This window comes from Mchenga conophoros, linkage group LG22 (genome assembly GCF_057382185.1).
Source record: "Mchenga conophoros isolate Kocher_MC1m ecotype Shallow Benthic linkage group LG22, M_conophoros_male_GT1.1, whole genome shotgun sequence".
Lineage (NCBI taxonomy): Eukaryota > Metazoa > Chordata > Actinopteri > Cichliformes > Cichlidae > Mchenga > Mchenga conophoros.
Genome location: NC_140546.1, coordinates 23,664,250 through 23,689,433, shown reverse-complemented (window position 1 = coordinate 23,689,433; position 25,184 = coordinate 23,664,250). Strand labels below are relative to the sequence as shown.

The window sequence follows — 25,184 nt, the reverse complement described above, 5'->3', positions numbered from 1 at the left end:
CAGAGGGTTCACAAGGTCCACTAGGACCAAACAGAATAACCTCAGTTTTTCTTGAATTACATTTTAGAAAGTTTAGGGACATCCAAGATTTAATGTCTTCTAGACATGCTAGAAGTGGCTTAATAGAGAAGGCCTCTTTCTGCTTCAGAGGCAGATAAATCTGACAGTCGTCAGCGTAGCAGTGGAAGGATATTCCATGCCTTCTGAGGATGGTTCCCAGGGGCTGTAAATATAATGAAAAAAGCAGAGGCCCTAAAATTGAGCCCTGTGGGACCCCAGACTAAAAAGTGGCAGAGGAAGACTCATACCCTAAAAAGTTAACACTAAAAGTTCTGTTGCAAAGATAAGACATAAACCAGCTGCTTTATTCACAAGGGATTGTCACAGCGGGTAGCTCCCCATGTTTGATTTGGCACAGCTTTTGCGCCCGATGCCCCCTCTGACCCAAAGCCATAAGGATTTGTGGTCCCTCCTGGGATTCTTTCGTTTGAAAGGTGAATGTGCAAACCACTACAGTTATACTTAAAAATAAATAAATAAATAAAACAATAATACGCATTATTTCTAAAATACGACAGCTTAAGACATGGTGATAAACTTCTAGAAGTAGTTGAGTACTTTTCTTTTGAAAATGTGAGAGTTTAAAAAACCTGTCCAGGTCATACATCCGGTATACATAGACGTACAGATATTATTATTATTATTATTATTATTATTATTATTAAAGAAGAAATAAAATGTGACAATAAAGACAATATTACAGAGAAAACCCCAACAAACTAATGATGTAATAATAATCCATTATGAGGACTTGGAGACAGTGGGAACGAAGAACCAACTTTAAACAGAAAGTGATTGTAAATTGATTTATATAGCATGAGACCTCGAAATCTTTTTGAAGGTCATTCTGCTGACCTAAATATCACTAAACTGAGAATAAATTATCAATTATCCACTTTAACTGTAGAAGTCTCTATGCTAATTTTAGTCATATCAAAGAATATCTTAACCAGTTTTCACATCCATTTAGTGTCATTGCCTTATCAGAAACTTGGATCAATATGGAAAAAGGAACAGACTTTGAACTGGAGGGTTATGAATTCACATTTATAACTAGGCGAAACAAAGGAGGAGGAGGAGTGGCCTTGTATGTGGAGAAATCCTTGAAATTTAATGTGGTGGAAAAGATGACGATGGTGATTGATAATGTACTAGAATGTATTACAGTTGAAATTTGTAAAGAAAAAAGTAAAAATGTAATCATTAGCTGTATATACAGAGCTCCAGGTAGTAGTATTGAGACATTTAAAGACTGGATAGAAGAAACATTTATTGAAATAGCTCGCAAAAAAGTTTTCATTTGTGGAGACTTCAATATTGATTTGCTAAACCCAAATAAACATAAAACCACTGAGGAATTTATAAACACAATGCACTGTATGAATCTATTCCCTAAAATTACTAGACCTACCAGGATTACATCACATTGTGCAACTCTCATAGACAACATTTTTGCAAATGACATTGAAAATAAGACTGTAAGTGGACTCCTGATTAACGACATAAGTGACCATCTTCCAATTTTTACAATCTATGATAGGAATTACAAGATCAATAAAATGGACAGTAAAAAAGAGTACAGACGAGTAAGAACAGAAGAAAGAATGAATGCATTTAAAAAAGATTTATTGAAGGAAAACTGGGGTGAAGTATATCAGGAACAGGACGTTAATAGTGCTTATAATAAATTCCTTAGAATATTTACATTACTGTACAATACCAACTGTCCAATAAAGCAATATAGTAGGAAACAGAAATATATGGACTGTCCATGGATAACAAAAGGTCTGCAAAATGCATGTATAAAGAAAAATGCTCTATACAGAGAGTTCTTAAGAACGAGAACTAAAGATGCTGAAATCAGATACAAAAGATATAAAAATAGGTTAACTAATATACTTAGATTTAGTAAAAAGGAATACTATAAGAAGCAATTAGATATAAATAGAAATAATAATAAAAGATTATGGGAAATCCTGAACAGTGTTATAAAATGTGGGACTGGACAAAAGAACTATCCCAAGTATTTCATTTGTAATGACCATGAAGAATACAATATGGATGTTGTGGCAAATAGTCTCAATGAATTCTTTGTAACTGCTGGACCAAATTTAGCAAGAACAATCACTCATCCTGGGAAAGCACAGGAAAAACCCGATACACTGATTGACAGAAATCCATATTCTATGTTTCTCACAGCCGTTGATGAAAATGAAGTTCTTGAAATTGTCAAAAAATGTAAAAATCACAAATCTTTGGATTGTAATGATATTGATATGATAGTGGTTAAAAGAGTCATTGAGGCTATTATAAAACCATTTACATACATCTGTAATTTATCATTTCAAACTGGTCGATTTCCAGACAGAATGAAAATAGCAAAAGTTATACATCTATACAAATCTGGAAACAAACACCATTTCACAAACTACAGGCCTGTCTCTTTACTACCTCAATTCTCAAAAGTTCTTGAAAAACTGTTTAAAAACAGACTGGAAAAATTTATAGATAAACATAAACTACTCACTGAGAGTCAGTACGGATTCCGATCAAGCAGATCAACATCATCGGCACTATTAGATTCAATAGAATACATCACAAATTCCATAGACAAAAAGCAATATGTGGCTGGGTTATTCATAGACTTGACAAAGGCATTTGACACTATAGATCATGATATATTAATAAGAAAACTGGAACGTTATGGTGTCAGAGGGGTAGTTTTAGATTGGGTCCGGAGTTATTTAAGTGACAGAAAGCAGTTTGTGAAAATAAATGGTGGTTGCTCCTTATGTACGGACATTGCTTGTGGTGTACCCCAAGGGTCAGTTTTGGGTCCAAAATTCTTCAACTTGTACATTAACGACATCTGTAAAGTGTCCAAAGTATTAAAAGTGGTTCTCTTTGCTGACGATACAAACATTTTTTGCTCTGGTGATGATCTGCAGAATTTATTGGAGGATATGACTAATGAAATAAGTAAAGTGAAGTTCTGGCTTGATAAAAACAAATTATCATTAAATTTGAATAAATCTAAACTTATGTTATTTGGAAATAGTAGTTTAAATACTAATGCAAAGATTCAAATAAATGGTGTTGATATTGAAAGAGTCAGTGAAAATAAATTTCTGGGGGTAATAATAGATGAAAAACTTAACTGGAGAGCTCACGTAAGATATATTCATTCCAAAGTATCACGAAGCATTGCAGTACTAAACAAGGCAAAACAGGTATTCGACAGAACATCACTTCATATTCTCTACTGTTCACTGGTTTCACCATACTTAAGCTATTGTGCAGAGGTCTGGGGCAATAACTATAAAACCACATTACATTCACTTTTTACTCTTCAAAAGAAAGCAATTCGAATCATCCACAATGCAGGTTATAGGGAACATACAAACTCACTATTTTTGCAGTCTGAAATATTGAAAATTGACGATATAGTGAAATTCCAAACAGCACAAATTCTATTCAAAGCAAAAAATAAAGAACTGCCAGGTAATATTCAGAGTATGTTTTTTTTGAAAGAAGGAAGTTATAATTTAAGGGGTTTTTGTAACTTCAAAACAATGAAGGTACGTACTACAAGAAAAGGCTTTTGTGTTTCTGTTCAAGGAGTGAAACTATGGAACAAACTGAATATGGAATTAAAGCAATGTCCAAACATAAAACTGTTCAAAAAGAGTTATAAAAATATGATCTTCTCGATCTATAAAGAAAAGGAAAATATTTAAATTAAGTGAATGTCTCTATTTAAAAACAAACAAACAAAAAATTCATGATGTGATATTATAGTACATAGTATATCAGAAATCTGTTCACTATTTTTATTACAAATTATATCAGTAAGGAAGCTGACTAAATATTCACTGATAATTTATGGGACAGGGGTGGGATTAAATAAGTGTATACTTCTTCCCACTCCCTTTCAACATGTAAATTAATCAGAATGTTTTTTTGTATGTAATTTGTATAGTATATTTTTTTTCTCTCATTTCTTTTCTAAATGTACTTGTATATTGTTCACATGTTGAAATAAATTACCAATCAATCAATCAATCAATCAAAAGCTAATGGCTTTATTTAGGTCTGAGATTTAAAGTGAGCGTTCAAACTGTATAACGCAAATTAAACATAAGCAACAATCAAATTGAACTTGTTTGTAAAGCATATGTAAAGGTGTGTCCCTTACACCAATGACCTAATTAAAACAAAGGTAAAATAATAAACTTGAGAAAACAATAAACAAAAGCAACAGAAATATAAATGTAAATTTAAGATTTAAAGCACGTTGAGTTACTTATTATTGCCTCTAAAACACTGCTATAGATAACGTTTAATGTTAGCATCACCTACTGCACACTGGAAGCCATTGTGTTGGTGATATGATGTCATATGTGATTATCAGGGCAAAGTGTCATACTCTGTCTATCTATCCATGGAAGAACAGTTTCAAAAGTTATTCTGAAGGAGTGTATGAATCATTTGACAGTTTTTGGCATTTTAGGATGATGCGTTTTTCATACTTATCAGAGAAACTGCCTAAAAAAGGTCGACTGTTGTTTATAATAAATACAAAAAAATTATCCCATCAAAATGTCATCAAAACAAAAGCACAACAAATCATTACCATTAGCTAAACCATGTTTGGTCAGCTTTTTCCGGTGCTTCGGCCAGGCTGGAGCTGAACAGGGCGATTCTTGTTATAGTTAAATTGCAAAATGGGACCAAACCCTACTGACTCATCATCCACCAATCGTTTACAGTATGCAAATTATCATCACCCTGGCAACAAGTAGAAATAGGAAGTTGTGATGATGTCACTCTGTGTTTTGAGCTTCTCTTCCCCCATGTGAACGTGAGTCACAGAGTTTTGTTTTTCAGCGAAGATAAGGGATGTTTTACAGCAGATGTACATGCCCGTGAACAGTGCACGGGCAGACTAAAAAGTGTATGACGGCAGCCAGGAAGTCTCTGGCTGGTGCCCTGAAGCAGACAATGCCAGTGAGATTACAGCTACCTCCATAACTCAGGGGCTCTACCAGCCATTACCATCTGGCACCTTCACCCCGGCTTGGCTTTTAACAGCCAGTCTGGGAGCTTTAGAAAGCTGCCTACTCAGAGCCTGATGTCACCCAGTCTGAAAAAATATGGCGTTTCAGGTTAAAGGTAAAAGAAACTTTCTGACCTCCATCTCTATGTAGCTTAATCCTCACTTTGGCTACATTACACATCTGGCTCAGCTGGCAAAGTCTATGCATGTCATGCATGGTTGATTTCTGACTATTCCTATTAGGTGCACTTAAAAAATAGCTAACTGGTAACAGATACTTTAAAAAGTATGCAACTTGCAGAGATCTGATTATGTAATGTAGTGAGTTAAATTTACATGCAACCCATCCCTCAGATGCAGACCCACATAGTAACAGAGCCCCAGTGTGTGTGCGTGTTTGTGTCTGTGTTTGTTCTGTGTGTATTTGCAAACTGTGTTGGCCATTAGTCCGTGCACTTGTTGGACTATTCATTTCCAGCAAAAAAGAAAAAAGAAAAGGAAAGGAGAAAAAAAGGGTGTCTGATAGTTCCAAATCCCAAACTGTAACCTAAGATTGTGCGCCACCCACAGGCCTCAAAACAGGTGATGTCATGCACCACAAACTCTCGATGTGTATCTCCCTTTCTCCCTTCGCCTTTTTACAACACATGCTACCACTTCTCATTTACGTAATGGTGCTGGGAACTGCGTCACTCTCACAGTTCTGATACACCACGTGTGCGTAATGAGTGTGTTTATCCCGAGTGTGTTTTTGTATGCTTGTGTGTAAGAGAGAACATCTGTGTTGGGCTGATGAAGTCACTGAATTCATGTACTGTACATGTGTGTGTATGCGTGTGCACTGGTGACGCCACCATGTTTTGGCATGTTTGCTTTCAAAGGCTGTTGCAGTGTATTTTATATTTTGTGTTTTAGTTACTGTGTCTCGTTTTGGTTGAGTAGACAGAGAGCAGTCAGAAAAAAAAACGTATCTCCAGGTCTTAAGGTTGTTTGCTGAAGTCACTGGCCAGGTTTATGACAGTCCATTTTAACGCTCGATTAACAGGTCCAACACAGGCCAGCCGGCTCTGGTTAGCCAGCCCCAGTGATTTAAGGACATTCTCCTCTCTCTGGGAACTGCACACAAAGCTACGCGGTACTCTTCTCATCACTGAGCCCATTATAGGGTAACATTAATCACTTAACTTTATGGATGTCATAGATTCTGTTGTCAAAGGCTTATCCATGTCATTATACATACACACATCCTGGTCTTTTGAAGCCCCTTCAGACAAAAGCATTGACATGGTTTAGAAACATGTAAGCTGCTGGCTCTAGCTCACGACACGGCAATAAGTGAATCAGTTCCATTAAAGCTAAATCACAAGGCAAGGGAAGTATTTTTATGGCACATTTCATACACATTTTAAAGGGATTACGTAAAGCATAAAATATATTAAAAAAGAAATACAGCAGCCATTTACGCTAAGCACACTGCTAAAGTAAATACTTGGAGACAGGTATTTACCGTTATGAATATATAAAGAAGAAGTCAGCATCTATTCTCTTCATGACTTATTCAGGCTCCTTCAGATTCCAGATTGTATTCACCAGAAGCAAATATGAAATCTGTTATGTTTTATTGAATCCTGCAAGGTAATAGGTAATAACAAAAGCTGAAAAGAAAACTGATCAGTGCCTGTGTTTTTTCAGGTGTAACAGACATAGTCTTTATCAGTTAAAAAGACAGTGTATACATGTACAGTACTGTATATAACCCACTATAAGTACTTAGTTTGACCAGAACCCATTAAACTAAATATGTGTAAACAAAGATGTTTGTAAGGGATAATGTGGGCCCATTATACTGAGAGTTAGTTTGAAATTTTGATATCTAACTTACAAAATAAGCACACACAAGTTGATGTTTAAAAGTTTGGCACTGATCATGTGAAGGACATGCTGTATTTATTACCGGTAATGCAATTTGACCAACTTCTTAGAAGCAGAAATAGAAGCTAAAGTTTGTTTTTATGATCTTAATTCACTGCGTTAGTAGACTTGTGCATTCTCTTTTATGCTAAAAAATCTGTTAAAACCATAACTGTGATTTCAGATGTTGATCTTTTTTTTCTTTGTGTTTCAGCAGGGAGGCACAGGTTAGCACCTAAGAATTGGGACAGAGACAACAAAAGGCTGGAAGGAACAATTTGCAAATAATTAGGTTAATTGGCAACAGGTCAGTAACATAATTGGGTATAAAAAGAACATTTCAGAAGACTTTAAGTGTCACGTCATCTGCAGTGCAAAATACCATCATAAGATTCAGAGAATTTGGAGAAATCTCTGTGTGTGAGAAAGAAGGCTGAAAATACTGGACACCCATGATTTTCAGGGCCTTAGACAAGTCACTGCAATGGTTTCAGGAACACTTCCTGAAATTACTGTCTGTAGACAAAATTTAAGCCCTATCAGGCAAAGAAAAAGCAATTTGTGAATATGATCCAGAAAAACCATCATCTTCTCTTGACCATAGATCATTTAAAATGGACTGAGGCAAAGCGGGAAACTGCTCTGTGGTCAGACGAATCAAAACTTTTAATTCTGTTTTGAAAACATGGACATCTCTCTAGTCTTCTGGTCTAAAGAGGAGAGGGACCACCTGTATTGTTATCAGCGTTCAGTTCAAAAGCCTGCATCTCTGAACATATGGGGGTGTATTAGTGCCCATGGATTGGCAGCTAGCAAATCTGGAAAGGCACAATTAGTGCTGAGCAGTATATATAGGTTTTAGTGGGACATATGCTTCCATCCAGATTATGTATTTTTCAGAGAAGGCCTTGCATATTTTAGCAAGACAATGTTGAACCACATACTGCATCTAATATAACCGCATGGCTTCATGGTAGAACTGAAAACATCTGGCACATCATGACACAATATATACAACAACAAAAAAACAGGATTGTTGAGCAGATAAAATCCTCTAACAGACAGGAATAGGACACCTGGTCTCCCTACTTCCTAGACGTTAAAAAATGAAAAAACATGGCCCCCTCCAAATATTTTTGAGATGTTTTGCTGCCATCAGATTTAAAATGAGCTAATGTTTTTCTTAATATGGTACATTTTCTTACTTTGACAATTTGATATTTTTCTGTGTTATACGGTGTTTTGAGATTGTCAAATCATTGCATTCTGTTTTTATTTACATTTTTAAAGAGCATCATAGCTTTTTTGGATTTGGGCTTGTATTTCTTTATACGTTTGGGGCAAACAGTAAATTTCCAATGATTCCTTATTTTAAGGACATAAAAAAAAAAAAAAAAAAAAAATATATATATATATATATATATATATATATATATATTTTTTTTTTTTTTTTTTTTTTTTTTTTTAACTAAAAAAGAGAAATCTGTTTCCTTTTGTTCTACTTGTGTGGTTTGTATATTGTGTTTATAACGTATGTATATGTGCCAAGATTAGACTGATTTTTGATACCACTCCGCAGTCAGTGCGGCTGTGATACCAACAGGTAGGCAGGTCGTGACGTATGCCACCAGCCACCCCTCCTCCTCCTCCTCCCACCGCCCCGCCTGCCTCCCAGCTGCGTCCGCCGCTGTCCTGTCTGGCCGCCCGGTGTCTGCTCCGCTGCTCCGCGCTCTGCCCCGTTCCTATCCCCGGACCCGAAACCTCTGCCTCCTCGTTCACCACCCCGGCTCCTGGACCCCCTCCCCCCCCTCTCTGCCCGGTGAATGCACCAGCGCCGTGAACATGACGGGCATCGCCGCCGCTTCGTTCTTCTCCAATTCCTGCAGGTTCGGGGGCTGCGGACTCCAGTTCGAGTCTCTCGCCGAGCTCATCGTCCACATCGAGGACAATCACATCGGTGAGTGGAGCCAGCGGGGGAGAGGGAACTAGACAGCTAGCTGGTATTAGCTAGCCCCCCCTTCCCCTCCCCTCTAGCTAGCTAGCTAAACGCAGATAGGCTCAGCTCTGCATTCCGCTATTCCTGCTTCTTGCTCTCTGTCGAGGCTCGCCGGAGAGGGAGTTATTTATCAACTTTTATATCTGGAAAATAAACTATGCTTTCTGAGATGTTGGGGCCGACTCGTCTGATTAGGAGTCAGCTACAGCAGTTACCTTTGCAGCGGTAACTCGACTAGGAGGGCCGCGTAGGTCTCATAGGTGAAACTAGCATCCCGACCAGACAGCGGTTTCACAGCTAGCGTTGCTGAGCACTGTTTACATTTCCAGGCCTGACGCAGTGCAGCCGTGGCTTTTCTTCATACCGCTTGTGCATTTGAGCTGCCGAAAACTCTTGACTGTCACATTTCTGAAAGCGTCACTCCCCCGTGGCTTTTCTGTTATTTTGGTGTCTAATTCCCACCGGCACTCCATCAGCTGAAGTTGTAGCAGACATGCAAGGATATAATCAGATTTTCTTCCACAAGTACAAGCGCCGACTTGTTGCACCGCTTATTAGATTTTGGTCTGACAGTAAACACTCTGATGACTGCCCCCTGGCACGTATAAATACAATCGTAATCAGTTTGCCCACCATTTAACATAAGAGGCACAGAAAAAGTTGCAGGGTAAACACTCTGGATTATAAAGAGGCATGTATTTATTTAATTAAGTGGTAATTGGTGCAATTAGTAACTTCTATTATAGCAGCATTGTATGTGGATTCTCAAAAATGGGGGAAAATAGAGCTGGTGTAGGTGCATTTTTGAGCTGTTAAATAAAAATACCTGTCTTTGCGTGCACAATAATTAAAATCTAAGTAAATTATGTGAATTCTTGATAAGGGAGTGCTTTCCTCCTATTGCCTCAAGGTAGCAGAGAAAAGCATGCAGATTTAAAGAACAGAATAAACTGTCACTTCCAACTAAACACACAATAACAGTGTGTTAGATTAAACTATGATCCACCATAACAAATAAGACTAGAGATGCATTTACGCATCTCTGAATCACTCAGTAATCTGATGTGGGCTAATCATTATTTGTGGGGAGTATCCATCCTCAGGAGGCTATGTGAAGGGGGGGAGCGAGGGGTTTACATAGATGCTTCATTGAGCCAGTCTCCATGGCAACTGGCGGTCCCTAAAGGGGTTAGGGGCAGTGTATTTGGCTGAGTTATTGCACACCTGCTGTCTCACTGACAAAGAGTGCTGTCGAGCAACCAGCTGTGTTGAGGACACCCAACGTGATGTCGCGTCACGTGGAGAACAGGACTGATAAACACAAGTGATGTAGTTGGTGTGGTGTTTGCTGGTGGGGAGACGGAGGAGCAGGGTGGGCTGCTCTTCATCTTACCCATATGCTCCATGGATCTCTTCCAAATAAACCCAAGGGTGGAAGAAATCAAAACGTGATTTTTCACCTTGTCCCCACAGAAATGCAGGGATTAATATTGCTTCCTCAGTTCAACAACCCAAACACCACAGACACTGAGTGATGTATGCCCCATCTGGCTCTTAGCCTGACCTTTGACCCTAACTGTCAGATGAACAGAATAGCGGTTTACCAGTCAAATATTCTGGATTAATGAATTGCCCCTCTCCTGGCTTTATAGCACGGTTGGTTATCAGGGGCGGCACAGACATAAAGAGTCTAATCAATACTGCTTTCAGATCAGTTACCATAGGGTCTAGAGTGACACATGGAGAGGATTGAGAGGGGGCGGGGAGGCAAGTGACATTTGGTTTTGACTTCCTTTTCGGTTGTGAATTAGTGCAGTGGCGTGTGATCAATAATCAATCAAAGGATCAGCTAATTTGAAGCTTGAGATATGAGATGCTAGTAGTTGTAAAAAGTGAGTCAGCGGGACTTAAGTCAGGTGTGGAGAAATCAGTGTACGTCTCTGCTGGAAACAGTTAGTTTTTGCTGCAGGCTGTGCTGCCCTCTTGTGGTAGGGCATCTAATGTGCTACACGACCAGAAAACTCCCAAATTTCTGCCTTGTGTTTGGACTCCTGTTCTAATCCGTTATCTTCTATATCGTTTTTTTTATTTGGACTTCTGCCTTGTCTGACACATAATAGCTGGCAGCAAGCAGACCAGATGAGTGTGTCGTGATCCCATCTGTGAGAAACCTAGGAAACGTGTGGATCTACAACACTGATCTCATCCTAAAGGGCAGGAGCCTACCAATGGCATGCCCACACTGTTTAGATTACAGCCGAATGCAATAAGGAAGTGGGGTTAGGTGCACTGTGTTTAGTGTGGTAGTTTTGTTGTGCTGGGAGTGTAGGTAAGGTCTGAGGAATGCAATGATGTCAGGCTTCTCTGCCTGCGTGCACGACGGCAGCAATGTTCTCACCTGCACAAGCACGTACCTGCCCCTTACCTCAGCAAAAAGGACAGGGAGGGGGGAGGCAGGTAGAGATTAAAAGCAGGGAAAGAGATTTAAAAGAGAAGGTTATGAAAGTCAAAACACGGGTGTGAGCTGAGTACAGGGAAATCCCAAAAGATATCACCTTTGCTTGGACAGACTTTACTTGAATCCTTGTTTTTCTTCTGCATTCGGAGTTAAAGGTTGAGCTGAAACTACGGCCTTGTAACATGATGTAAACTCTGCTGAAGAATGCTGATCGTTAGTTTGCAGTGATTTTTTTAAACTTGTTGCTTTTCGATTACAGGGATAATTTTGTGGGTACGATTGGCAAACCACTAGAATTTATTTTTTGCATTTCTTTCTTTGTGATGTTGTTTACAGGGAGACAGCATGTTTGAGGATGTGTAGATTATTCTGTTTTACTATGTAAGTTAAAGCTGAATATGTTAGATATTAGGGCTGGGCCATATTATACCGTTCACGGTAATACCGGTACAATGCTAGGCAACGATAAGAAAATGAAATATCGTGCATGCGCAGTGCCGAAAAAGCACGGCGGTAACGGAGAATGAGAATGGAGAAAGCAGATTGTTGAGTGAAACGGGTGAACCAGAATTAGTTTGTAAAAATGGTGCAACTTAACTGGTTTGGTGTTTGTCTGTCAGATACACAACAAAGCACATTTTTTTTGTAGAATATGCAAGCAGGCCAGCGTTATTGCCGTATTTGTCAGACTAAGGTGCTCGTAAATCTGGGAGTAGTCTGGGAGTAGTCTGGGTCCTAAACTCCGTCCTTTAAGGTCCCGAAGTCAAACGAACATCACTGAGAGTTAAAAACTGTCTAAATTCTTCCATCTTTAATAAAATGATCAGCGTTGCTGCTTTACCAGGTGTAACTATGATGTTTAACATCCAGGCATCCATGAAAACGGAATTCATTACATTTAACGGAGTTAGAAGTTAGCGGAAGTTAGCTCGCTAGTTTCGCTAGTTACCTAAGCATGATATAGCATGTTCTGACTGAGAGATTTCTGAGAAAAAAAAAAAAAAATCAAACGTACAGCTCTGCTATCACTTCCAACATAAATGAAGACAGGAAGCTACACAGCAGTGACGTTTGTAGGGTTACTGAAGTTGGGCTAGCTGGTGTTTAATGCTGTGCTACGTGATCGCTAGCGACACAGCTATGTTAGCATAACATAAAGAAAAAGTTAACGTGAAGGTTCCTGATGGTTAGAGACAAATGCAATCGCATGGCAGGATGCTGTAAACCAAACTTCAGTCAGGAGAACAACTGAGATAATCCATCCACAATACAAGGTTAGTCATTAATATACTGCAACAACATAGGAATAGAGCAGCTGTGGTAGAATACAGCATTAATGAATCAATGGTACAGAAGTGGAGGAAGCAAGAAGAATAAGTTGAATAAAGTTTGATTTATCTGACTGCTTTGTTTCGCTTAATGTGCCTTATAATCCCGTGCACCTTATGGTCCGAAAAATACATATTTGAAAGCACCTCTTTTTAACTTCAGTGGATATTATACATAGTTATGCTCAGGATATGTCAGCCCATTTCTACTGGAAATGCCTTTTGGTTAAACTTTCAGCAAGGAATTTACTTTTACACTGTTAAATGTTTATATAGCTTTAATGCACATAAAAAAACAGCTGCTTGTTTAAGTAAAATAAATGGATGGGGGTTTTTTGCGCTAGTAAAGTCCTGGAGTTGTATTTTGTCTCGCAGAAATTATATCGTCAGTTATAACGTTATCGCAAATTTTCAAATATATATCGTGATATATATTTTTGGCCATATTGCCCTGCTCTATTAGATATAACAACATTTTTACCAGTAAGTCACGTGCTGAAAAGGTAACCAATAAGTCGATTATTTTTACAATTATTTTTCATTTTTATTTTACATTGTAATTATTTTTTGGACAATGTTTTTGTATTAGACTGATCATTTCAGCTCTATGTATATGTGATTTATATATGCATTAAAAGAAGGATTTCAGCTGTTTGTTCTTGCTTTAGTTGTCAGGTTGTTTCCCATCTCGCTCCTGTCAGAGGGTTGAGAAGGGAAGGGGTGCATGTTTGTGCATGTGAGAGGCTGTGCTCACTATACTTCCTGTATGACCTGTCAGGGTGTAGCGAAGCAGTTATTGGACTGGCATCCCAAACTGGAAACTGCAGACCCTCTCTTTTGCTTCACACACACACAGTCACACACACTGTCTTTCGGAAGTCGCACGATCTGAGCGCCCCACCAAGCACTGGGAAGCATAATTACAGAGGAGTTTGCCTTTCCCTCCACCCATATGCCCCCTCTCTTTGCTCCCACTCCTCCTCCTCGCCTCTCTTCTCCCTCCATCCGGTTGCCTGCTGCTTTAGAAACACGTTAAAATGCTCTCAGAGGCTTAATTAGCAGGCTGCATAACAAGCCATGCATTCTTGGTCTGGTTTCAGCACATGCACACATGTAAAGAGACACATACACAGACCTCTCTACACAATGGGCTTGTGCATGTGGACACATGCAGACAGAGTACATTCAGCAGGTGGCAGCAGTGTGCCGCTTGTGAGAGATGGATGTGTGGGTTGTGAAATGAGTGGCTGCAGATTGGGCACAGATATTAATAACTAAAGTGTTTCCACACTGGTGATACTTTGAAACAAAACAGATAAGGAAAACATGTACTGAATTACAAATATGCACATGCATGTACATTAGCCTGCTAAAATACTGTACTGTAAATTTGAAATTGGCAGCTTTGAGGTTCAGTTAGCAAATATATATACGTGTGTGTGTGTATGTATGTATGTAGCTTACTGGGTGTACATATGCAGGTCTTCTTCTGGCCACAGCAGCAGGATCAACAGCATGCTCACTTTCTGTCTAGCTCGGCGAGTGGAAGTTGTAAAACCGGCTAACATTTACTGCAGTTCTCGCTATCCGCACCTGGCTAACCCCATTTCCACCAACACCCCTCCCCCTTCTCTACACACACTTACCTCATCCACAATCCTCAGCACCTTGAACATCCCAAGATATTAATTCTGGCATTCTTTCCTCACATTTTTGCCATTCTCACATTAAATTGCCTTCAGCTGATGTTTCTTTCACAGTTAATCCTTTGAGTCAGTCTTATCCTGCTATGTAGTTGGAAAAAATGTGGAATTAACAGAATTTCTGCATTGATTACTCATAAAATGTGGCCTAATCTGCATCTTTAGAAAAAAGTTACAGTTATGGACCTCAATAATCTGACTAAACTAAAACCACACAGTTGTGGTTTTCCTGTCTTAATTGAACACATTGAGTGATCACTCACAGTATCGGCTAATAAAAGTAAGTCAGCTTTTGAATTTAGTCACTCGTAGAAGGAGCAACAGTAGCTGCCGACACAGTGAAGAGGGCCCATATAAAACTCTTGATTGGACACTCTTCAGGTTAGCCACAGCATCTCAATTGGATTAAGGTCACTGTCTTGGTCATTAAAACACTTAATTCTTACTTTGTATCCTTTGGGTTATTATGTTGTTGCCACCCTCCTAAGCCTCAGTTCACGGACTGCTACCCTGACACTCTACTGTGTAATGTTTTGATACAGTGTTCAATGTATTGTTCCTTTAATGATTGGCATCAAGGCTGTGAGGTGGCAAAGCAGCCGCAAACCACGATGCTTCCTCCTGCTTGCAGTTTGTTTGCCTACAAGATATTGCTGACTTTTCTTCTGCTTCATGTGCCGGTTTTTTGAAGGGGGCGTGGAGAGGTGGAAGTCCTGGTATTAAGTAATTTTTTCTAGTGAAGATGAATGAACATTTTAGCAAGACTTCTGCAGGTGTTTTGTTGTAACCCTTAGGTCTTGTTTTCACCTCTTTCAGATGTGTGCTGTGGTTTGATATTTGCAAGACATGCTGTCAGCTTTGTGCATCTCTGTACTGCTTTTTCTTGCAGTCACAGAATGGTTCAGACCTGATTGTAACATCTACTCTTACCAGTAAAGGTTCATAAAGAGATACAATTAAAATGAAGCAGAACTGAGTTCAGGTCATTGCTGCAGCCCCCTATAGTAATCCTAGTTTCTTATATAGGCCCTTAGGAACATTATTTGTCCACCTCTGGTTCAGACTAGCCAGTCATTCTTGAGATGAGCAGCCTACATGAGGCTTTTCATGCATGTCTTTAAAGGAAGTGCTACAGCTGCATCCCAGACTTCCAATCCCATGTCATTAATTGGAACACCTGACTTCCAGTAGCTTTTGGAGAATTTGGTAGTGTTTTTCTAGCCTGGACTGTGAGTAATTACTCAGTGTGTTCAATAAAAGCACGGAAAGTGCAAGTTTTTGTTTGTTGTTAGCAGAATCTGACCAGTGTAAGATTTTTGGGAGTGATATCTATAAAAGAAATCTGTTATTACAATATATTAGCTGAACATATTTGCCTAACATTTGTTATGTGTAGTTATTTATTTACTACACAACCTCAACACACAGAACATGGTTGAAGAGCCTTTCTTCAGTCCCATCTTTATTTTTCACATTTATTGGCCATTATAAACGCTGATACCAATAGACGGACACACAGATAACACTGGCTAATCATATGGGCTTGGCTCTTGTTTTGATTTCAGTCAGATTTTTGTTTGTTTTCAATTAGGACAGAGGGAAAAATCAGTAGCATTGAAGTCCTGGTAATATGAGGATATTCACAAACTTTTTCTTGCAACTGTATACGTTTGACTCTGATGGACTATTTTAAAAAGATCACACTAATTAGGTTTCTTTCTATCACCTCCCCAGATGTGTTTTGTTCTGTGTTTTAAGTTTGTGAAGTAATGTGAAGATGCCACTGTGGACTCTGTGGGAATCTTTTAGATTAAAACCCCCCCAAAACAAAACAGGTTATAAATATTCTAATCCAAACTCATTTGTCATTCCTGTCATCTTTTTGCTTAATCTCAGTGCATATATAGATTTTGTTTTAGCAGATTTTCCCTGTTGTTGTCTAGTCTACTCAGTGGTTTCCAAAAGGTTATTAAAAGATGCAGATAGCTCTCACTAAAACATGTCTCGTGACTCAGGGATGTAGGTTTAGCTGTGTGTATGTGTGTGTGTTTGTGCACAATTATGCATGCGCAGAAAGCTCTGGTCTCTACATCTGAGCAGCAGGTAGGATTATTAAGTCTCAGCTATAAAAGACTGTCAGAGACCACCTCTGCGGACCACCTGGGTATATAATCTTGCTACCCTTTTCCCCCTTTGCCTAGTCTTTTTATTTTGAAAGTCACATATATAGCACTATGTTTTGCATGGGAGACCAGTTGAAGTGGGCAAGTTTCTTTTTTCTGGGTTGTTTTCTTGTTTGCTGGTCTCCTTAGTGTTCCTCCTCCCGCACGGTGGGAAGTCTGCATTCTTTGTTTAATTATGAGGTGTGAAAGCCTGAAAACTGAAGGGCTGAGAAGGCCAACACACCACAGTTGGAAGCATCCAGGGGTGTGTTGTTAATTTTTGCACAGAGATGATCTAGTCCTTGGATCTAAATTGAAATACATCTGCTAGCTATTACATATGTTGCTGCAATTATGCCTGCTAGTGCACACACTCACGCAGACATAGATGGCTTGGCTTAAATGTACTGTTTTTTTAAGCTCCTTCTGAACATTCCCAGATTGAACACTTGATGGCACTGGTAGTTCACATATGTAACCCACCCTTGCTTCTGTTTTCCCGGGGTGTGAGATGGGACTTTGAAGTACACACTGCTTGCCTCAGGCAGTGGAAGTTGCCGACTGTAGCGTTACTGACTTAGCAAGTCATCTGGAAAAAGCCTGTATGTACTCCTCAGCTCATACAGTGTGTACATTCATCACAGCCGCCTTTACTCTAAAGTAATTTTTTTCTTTTTGTAACCACATCCTCCCCCCGGCAACGATTAAGTGGTCTTGGGTCACTTCAGCGAAGGCATTGGTTGTAAATTAGATAGGGCTTGGTTCTGCTGTAATAACGTGCCGTTTATGAAAGTATCTGAAATGTATCTGCAGGGTGCCACACATTGAGACTAATACAGTGAACGCAGTGTGAGACATATCTAGTAATCTATCAGCCTGTCTGGCAGAAAGAATACATGTGTGAGTCAGCTACATACTTAGAGTATTCACAGAACATTTTCCCTCCACAGGGAGTGGTGATTAATCTGAACGTCTCCTTCTCTCGCAGACACAGATCCGAGGGTCTTGGAGAAGCAGGAGCAACAGCAGCCCACCTATCTGGCCCTAAGCTACATCAACAGGTAAGGCACACACAATCGTACACATTCACACACGCTCAAAAGCATCCGTCTACAGAGGGCACCATTGTTCCACCAGTGAAAGTTAACATGCGTGTGAGTGTGTGTATATGTGGCTTGCGGAGAACATCTCCAATGACTGACTTTTCCCATACCCACAGCAGTGACTCATCCACAGACCAGCACAGAAAACCACACAAGACAATCACTTTTGACTCCCTGTGCAGCCAGAGGATTACAGCATGTGTGTGTTTGTGTGTGGTGAACCGATGTGTCACGTCCCACTAAATGCCTCGTTAAATCCCTACAAGATGTAACACTGAGAGAGATAATGGTGGAATGAAAGAGAGAGGTTTGTTTTCTGTGATAATTGTTCAAGTGGCGAGGCTATAAATGTCATTTGTATTTACTGTACATGTTTTGACAGAATATTTAAGGGAGGAGTTCACTCAGCAGCAAGGCCCTGTCTTCTCACACAAATGGACATTTTTCTCATAGCAACAGTGGAGCACAGCTTAACGCCACATGTTAGAAAACCAAATTAGGATATGAATCACAATTTATGAAAAGGATAATAAATAATAAATTAACAGGGTTTTATTAAAGCAGCGATACTTCTGCAGTCAACAGAGGGTACGAGGACAGATTAGCCAAACTTATAAGTAAATAAAAAAATAACATTTAAATAAACAGTTAGCAGCTAAAAAACACCGTGCAAAGACAGCTAAAAGAATACATATATTATTAAAACTGTAACAAAAAACCTAAACTGTGAAACAATATTTGAAATTGCTAATAACTAGTTAAACTTATTAGCTAAGACTTTTGAAACTGTATACCATTTGAATAAGGATTTTAATTTGATTGCTAATAGTATGGATATAGTAGTATAATAGTATAAACATTTAAACAGTTAGCATTACTAAATAAATTGCGACAAAATAAGCTGAAGTTGGGAGTTAAGAGCTAAAAGTGAGGCTTTAAATTGAATCTTGTAGCTAAAAGCATGGATTTCCCACTGCAATGACTAGCTAATGGCAAGATAAACCGTTCAAGAAATCTAAACTAGCTAAAAGTCAGTCATTAGCTAAACATAATACAGAGGTGAAATGTTGAAAAAAGCTGGACAGTATTGGCTGAAAATGTGTCTATCAGCTGAAAATCTTACCCAAAAGTATAGATTCACACGTGCAACTAAATGGAGTGGGAAAACTGTTGAAAGTGGTCAGTGTACTTAATTAATAGCTGATAAACAGAGTTGTAGCTAAAAGTTGTAGATGAAGGATTAAAATAGGCTACATCATTAGATCAATAGTGGATCCGTGGCTGTACATCAGTTTAAAAAGTAAGAGAACTACTGTTTTAATTTATAATTTCATGTAATCACAAGCAAAATCTAAGTAGTTAGGCCTCAGTTGCAGAGGCCAGTGGCAGCCACTAGTTGGTAGGGTTTGTGTCATCCATGCAAACCACAGGCAACAGTTGCAATCTGCTAGTGACCAAAGCAATCAGTATGTTCTTGGTGCCGTACTGTAGCATGTTTGCTGTCTCTAAACCTCTGTCGCTGTAGCCTTAGCAGGGAAAAGGCAAAACTACAACAATTACCGAAGTTATAATAAACTTTCAGTTAATTACCTTTCAAATTAAGAGGTCAAAGTTATAGAAAAAACCCAAAAAAACCAACCCAAGTGGATGAAAATGTGTTAGCATTTATTTGAACAACATTGCTTATATTTATAAGGTTTTCAAGTTGATGAGAACACAGCTGTCACATAAGTTTAGTATTACATGCAGGTAGGAGACCTCTCCACTGATTAATAATGAGAAATCGGATAATGCGAACTAATACAATAACTGTGTGACGTCAGGTTCATGACGGATGCAGCACGCCGGGAGCAGGAGACCATAAAGAAGAAGGCCACACCCAAGTTGTCCCTGTCCATCACGGGCGGAGTGTCCAGGAACAGCACGGCCACACCTCCCCGCCACACCAGCGGTAACCTGACGCCTCCCGTCACGCCCCCCATCACCCCTTCCTCCTCATTCCGCAGCAGCACACCTACAGGTATAACCGGTGTGTGTGTGTGTGTGTGTGTGTGTGTGTGTGTGTGTGTGTGTGTGTGTGTGTGTGTGTGTGTTCAAACGTATGATTGAAAGGGAAAAAGATGGATTGCTTATATGTGTGATGGGAAAGGATATGTTGAAACTGACTTAGGCAATTTAACCCTACTGACACAAAGAGAAAAAAACATGGGAAGCATATTCATCAAAGTCAGACAGCGCGCTGAAGAGCGAGTGAAGATATTTGTAATGCAAATGGAATGCAGCTTATTTCATAGCTGTCCAATGGCTCTGCATCTCAAAGTGAAAACTACAAAATACCTGCTAGGAGTGCACAAGCCTGCTCATCTTATATTCAGCAGTGTCTCTGTAAACATTAACCATTATTTTTTTGGATATTTCTGGCCAATTCTCTGCTAATACTTGCTCTTTTGTAAATCATCAGGAAAATCTGCTGTCACAGTGGAAAGCTTGTAACCAACCACTATGTTCCTGTGTGTGTGTGTGTGTGTGTGTGTGTGTGTGTGTGTGTGTGTGTGTGTGTGTGTGTGTGTGCACTGTTTGTGTCTTGGGAATGGTGGCTCCTGCAGTGAGCAGACCAGTCAACACTTTGCTAATTACATAGCAGCTGTCACGCTGTGTGTTCGCATGGGGCCGTGTGTTGCACAGCCTAGAAGCAGATGTCCAATTCCAGCCCAAATGGTTCCAAACGTAGTGTTAGGTCTGGGCTTACACATCAGCATGGCTACACACACACACACACACATATATATATGTGCGCGCGCGCACACGCCCCCTTTCAACATGTGCCAGGGTGCCATCCATTTCCTCAAGCTGAGGTGCAGCATTTCCTGTGAGATGGTGGGGGGTCAGTGGGCCTTTATGTCTATGTGTGTGTGTGTGTGTGTTTGTGTGTGCATGCATGTGAGTGGAAAATGTTCTGCACTTAGTAAAGCACTTTTTCCAGGCTGAGCAATGGGGATCACTCCCACTTAATGATCTCTTTCTCAGTGCCAATCCCCACATTTTGACTCACAGGCACACACGGAAGCACATCCCACCATTTCTGGCTTGTGCGTTCCGTGATATGTGGGCTGCTTATGAATCCGAGCAGGGGACAGCACGCAGAGAAATGTGTTAATAAAAAGTCACTTATCGTTTTCTGCTTCTCAAATTCCCAGGGCGTTGCATTCCCGTGGGTATGTCGCTATCCCTGTTTCAGCTGGGTTGACAAGTGTTTTTTTGTTCTGCGTGGCTCCATTATGCCTTTAGGCAGCGAGTATGATGAGGAGGAGGTAGACTACGAGGAGTCGGATAGCGATGAGTCGTGGACCACAGAAAGCGCCATCAGCTCTGAGTCCATCCTCAGCTCCATGTCAATGAACGGGGCCGATGAAAAGCCGTTCGCCTGCCCCGTCCCCGGGTGTAAGAAGAGATACAAGGTAAGGCTGAACCTGAGGGCGGAGCAGGCAGTTCCACGAAGGCATGAGGTTTTACTTCTGAATAAATCCACACTAGAACTTTTGTCTGAGTATCACATGTGTTTGAAAAAGCACATTATAAGATCTGAGGGTGATTAATATTTTCTGCTTCACTTAATTTTTTTTTAATTCATTTTTTTAATAACAGCTGGCAACAAAAAACTCATTCAGCTTGCTCACTATCCAAGCTGCTTAACTAATGGACAGTGTGGGAACATTTCTCCCTAATACCCTGAAGACAAAAACAGCAGCGTGGGAAAAGCGACCTTTGTTGTTGAGGGGCATTCACAGAGGATGAGACTAGCAGTGATATAACAACCAGACACCGCAGGACTTCGGCGAAATTCAGGGACTGATGGTGACGACACTGAAGTATCCATTAGTGATGCAGTGGGCGGGTACATAGTTGAAGTTATCCAACTTTAAAGCGGAGAAAGGAAATTGTTGATTGACAGAAAAATGGTAAAATTAGCATGCAAACATGCTAATATGAAGCAGTCTTAAGGTTTACCTTCCTAGTTTAGTAGTTCAGGATGATAACTTTAACTCCCTACCACTAAACACAAAATAGCAGTTTTGCTGATATCATGTAAATCACTTATATTTCTGGGCGTTTTTAGTCTTTATTGTCTTAGGACAATGTATAGAAGACCACAAAGCTGGGAGAGAGAGAGAACAGGGAAAGACATGCAGTAAGTGGCCTCAGGGTGGATTGGCGAGACATCCATCCCTGCATCTGTCTGTGCACTATTAATAAGCAGTACTGTTCAGATTTTAGTGAAACTTGCACCCAGTAATGGGTCTGCACCCAAATTGTGCTTAAGGTCAAATTCATATTTGCAATTCTCAGTAGATTTTAACTCTGGTGGCTTTATGATATAAGGAGACTCAAAGTATTAAACAGCTGGTGCACATGGGATTTTTCTTTTGTGTACCACATGATAACTGACAACTGATCTGCTACCTATTGTTTTAAAATAAAAAAGGCTAATCGATTGAAATCTACCATGTTTTATCATTGTGAATGAGATAAAGTCAACTCACTGGCGCTACTCTATCATGATGTGTGTAGTAAAAAACGAGAGAGGAAAAACAAATGTTGGATGAAGCCTACGTTTAGTGAAATGTTTCACATTTGTATTTTCGTTGTATTTTCATTGGAATTCTGTCCATAAAATCTGGGATAATGCTCTGGTGTTTTATAGATGCTGTGTGCAATCAAAAGTGGTAATTATAACCCCATTTTTCTTCTTCATCTCTGCATGCGACCACTTTCTTCAGAATGTGAATGGTATCAAATACCACGCCAAGAACGGCCACCGCACACAGATTCGTGTGAGGAAACCCTTCAAGTGTCGCTGTGGCAAAAGCTACAAGACCTCGCAGGGCTTGAGGCACCACACCATCAACTTCCACCCGCCCGTCTCCACCGAGATCCTCCGCAAGATTCAAGGCTAAGAGCCCGCGCTCACACCAATCAACTTCCCCTAAAAAAAAAAAAAGAGTCCTGACTTTCCTTTCCCATCCTATGTACACTAAAGGATCAAGTGCATGCTTTAAGTTTTTTTTTTTTTTTTTTTTTAAATCATCTTCTTTTTGTGTGTTACGTTAGTATTTTTTTCTATCTATGTTATATCACTTGTATTTTTTTGGGAAACAAAAAAGAACTATCTTTGTAGTATTTTTATTGATGTACATTTGCACATTCGTATATGCTATCACATTATTTTATTTTCTATCGTTCGACTTACATAAGGTGCTAACTGTAAAAAAAACAACAGAAAGAAAAGACAAAAAACAAAATGATACGAAAGTAAAGAGGAGAAAAGACGGAGACGTGAAACAGGAAGTGCAACCAAGCCCTGCCTTCCTCCTGCTCAGCTCTGAGTGGGATGAAGTTGGCCTCCAGTGCTGATGTAAGCTCAGCGGTTGTTACACTCCCTTTTGAGCTGCAGAGTCCAGCTGAGCTTAGATCTGTGCCTTCACGGTCATTTGTGGGGGTGAAAGCGCTGGAGTTAAGTTATACTTTTAATAGATATATCGATATATAAACAATAGACAGATATGTATGTGTACATAAAAATATATAAAAGTATTCATGAGCATATACATAGTTACTTTATTTTCAAGCTTTATTTTATATATTTTTGTCAGTGTTTTAGATTTCGTGTTCATTTTTATGTATCAGTAAGTGTTCCTTTCATTCCTCATTTGCTGATTGAGCAATTCTGTCACCTCAGAGGTCAAAGGTCAATCAGCTGGCTGACTTTAGGTTCTGAGTTTTTGTTTCTTTGTTTTCCTTACATGTTCTACAGATTAAGAGCTAATGCTCCTTTCAGTTTGACACCGATCTGTGTGTCGTTTGACCATTTTATTACGTGGAGAACGTATTAGAACACGGCCCGATCCGTATCCGCATTAAGCCATCGTTATCTCCAGCGTTTCTTCATTCACAGTGCCAGAGCTGCGTTCCACACGCTTAGCCACAAAAGTGGGTTAAGCGGCACACTGTATTCCAGTTGCCAAGATCTTTGTAGTTGTTTTGTTTTTTCCATGATCGTTGCCAACAGCTCTCCACTGCCAAACATTGACCATACCATGTGCCTGATGAGGGGATGAGGAGAGAGGGAGGGGGAGGGGGGGAGGAAAGGAAGGTGGATGGGAAGAGTGTTGTAATATTTCCACCCCGGAGGTCGCCCCAGACTTGTGGCAATTATTTTCTTGTACGTCGCACCTCCAAAAAGAAGAAAAAGAAAAAAGTCACGGGAATGAATGGATGTACACGAGAAGAATGTTTTTCACGCATGTTTCTGTGTCGTGTGGAGACGTGTGAAAGAAGAAGGTGGATTTTGTATTTGAAAGAGATTACCATCTACGTGTCGTTTTTGTGCGTGTGTGTTTTAGACAAAAGCATTCCAGTCCATTGTGTGTTCGCGAGAGTGTGAGTGGTGTGTGTTTTCAGCAGTATCCAAGTCATCAGCCTAGAGAGTATTACTGTAATCTGTGTCTCATTGCTCGGATGTGTCATGTTTCTGTGCCTGGCTGCTGGTTCAACTCCTATGGAGCAGGGTGGTTGGCTGGCTTGTTGCTCCTGACTGGGATTTCATCATTCCGAGTGAGAGCGCAGTGCTTCAACTCGCCAAGACACATTTGTTCATTATATCATCATTTCCCTCATTGTACAAAAAAAGTTTAGATTCTGCTCAAGGCTTGCAGCATGAGCCCCCCGTTCATTTGATAGGTACAGTGATCTCCGATATGCACACACCGTCCTGTCCTCCAGTTTGGCTATAGGGATTTTTACTTACACAATGTTGTTAAAAGGCAGACTGCAGGATACGCCACATACCCTCAGCGAGTGTGCTACTACATAAGCACAAATCCATGCCTATTTTAAACCACCTGGAACCTGGATCTGTAAAATCCTGGCACCAGGTTACGAGGACATCTGTGGAGCTGCTAGCCTGAGATGATGATAGAAGACACTTCAGTCCGGCCTTTGAGCGTAGGAGAGAAGGTTCTCTGCGGGGACAGACTGAAAGTTGAGCTGTCAAGCACTCGTAAAAACAAAACCCATCCTCAGCTTCAGACTCGGGAGGGCCACTCGCACATATGGGAGAGGAGAAACGGAGGGTGTGTGCTGGAGGGGAGATGAGGGAGGAACTTCAATATACCGTGTACAGTGAATGTATTGTAACGTGCATCTGTTGTCAAGTGCTTTTAAATTATATTTTCGTATGTAACGTGGAGACTGATGTTTCCTTTTTTTGTACGGGGGTACAACAGGTTCTGAGAAGAGTGACTTGTAAATGATGTCAACCTGTCTTTCTATATAAAAGAGAAGCTGCTTAAATGTAAACAGGAAACGACTGAGAAAAAAAAAAGCAAAATAAAGTAAAAAAGCTCCACA

General features: G+C 39.9%; 1 protein-coding gene across 2 annotated transcripts in view; it reads left to right on the top strand.

Annotated features, from left to right (window-relative positions):
- The window catches only part of jazf1a (JAZF zinc finger 1a), a 26,648-nt gene extending 1,464 nt beyond the window's left edge, over window positions 1-25,184 (top strand). The window contains exons 1-7 of one of the 2 annotated variants that reach the window (XM_085262159.1): window positions 6,167-6,282; window positions 7,242-7,334; window positions 8,607-8,984; window positions 17,663-17,735; window positions 19,601-19,797; window positions 21,066-21,235; window positions 22,556-25,184. In XM_085262159.1, the coding sequence (XP_085118285.1) occupies window positions 8,870-8,984; window positions 17,663-17,735; window positions 19,601-19,797; window positions 21,066-21,235; window positions 22,556-22,732 (732 nt within the window). In that variant the 5' untranslated portion in view covers window positions 6,167-6,282; window positions 7,242-7,334; window positions 8,607-8,869 and the 3' untranslated portion in view covers window positions 22,733-25,184. Of the gene's footprint in view, window positions 1-6,166; window positions 6,283-7,241; window positions 7,335-8,606; window positions 8,985-17,662; window positions 17,736-19,600; window positions 19,798-21,065; window positions 21,236-22,555 lie in introns of those variants that run through there. The other variant, XM_085262160.1, reaches the window with a different exon arrangement.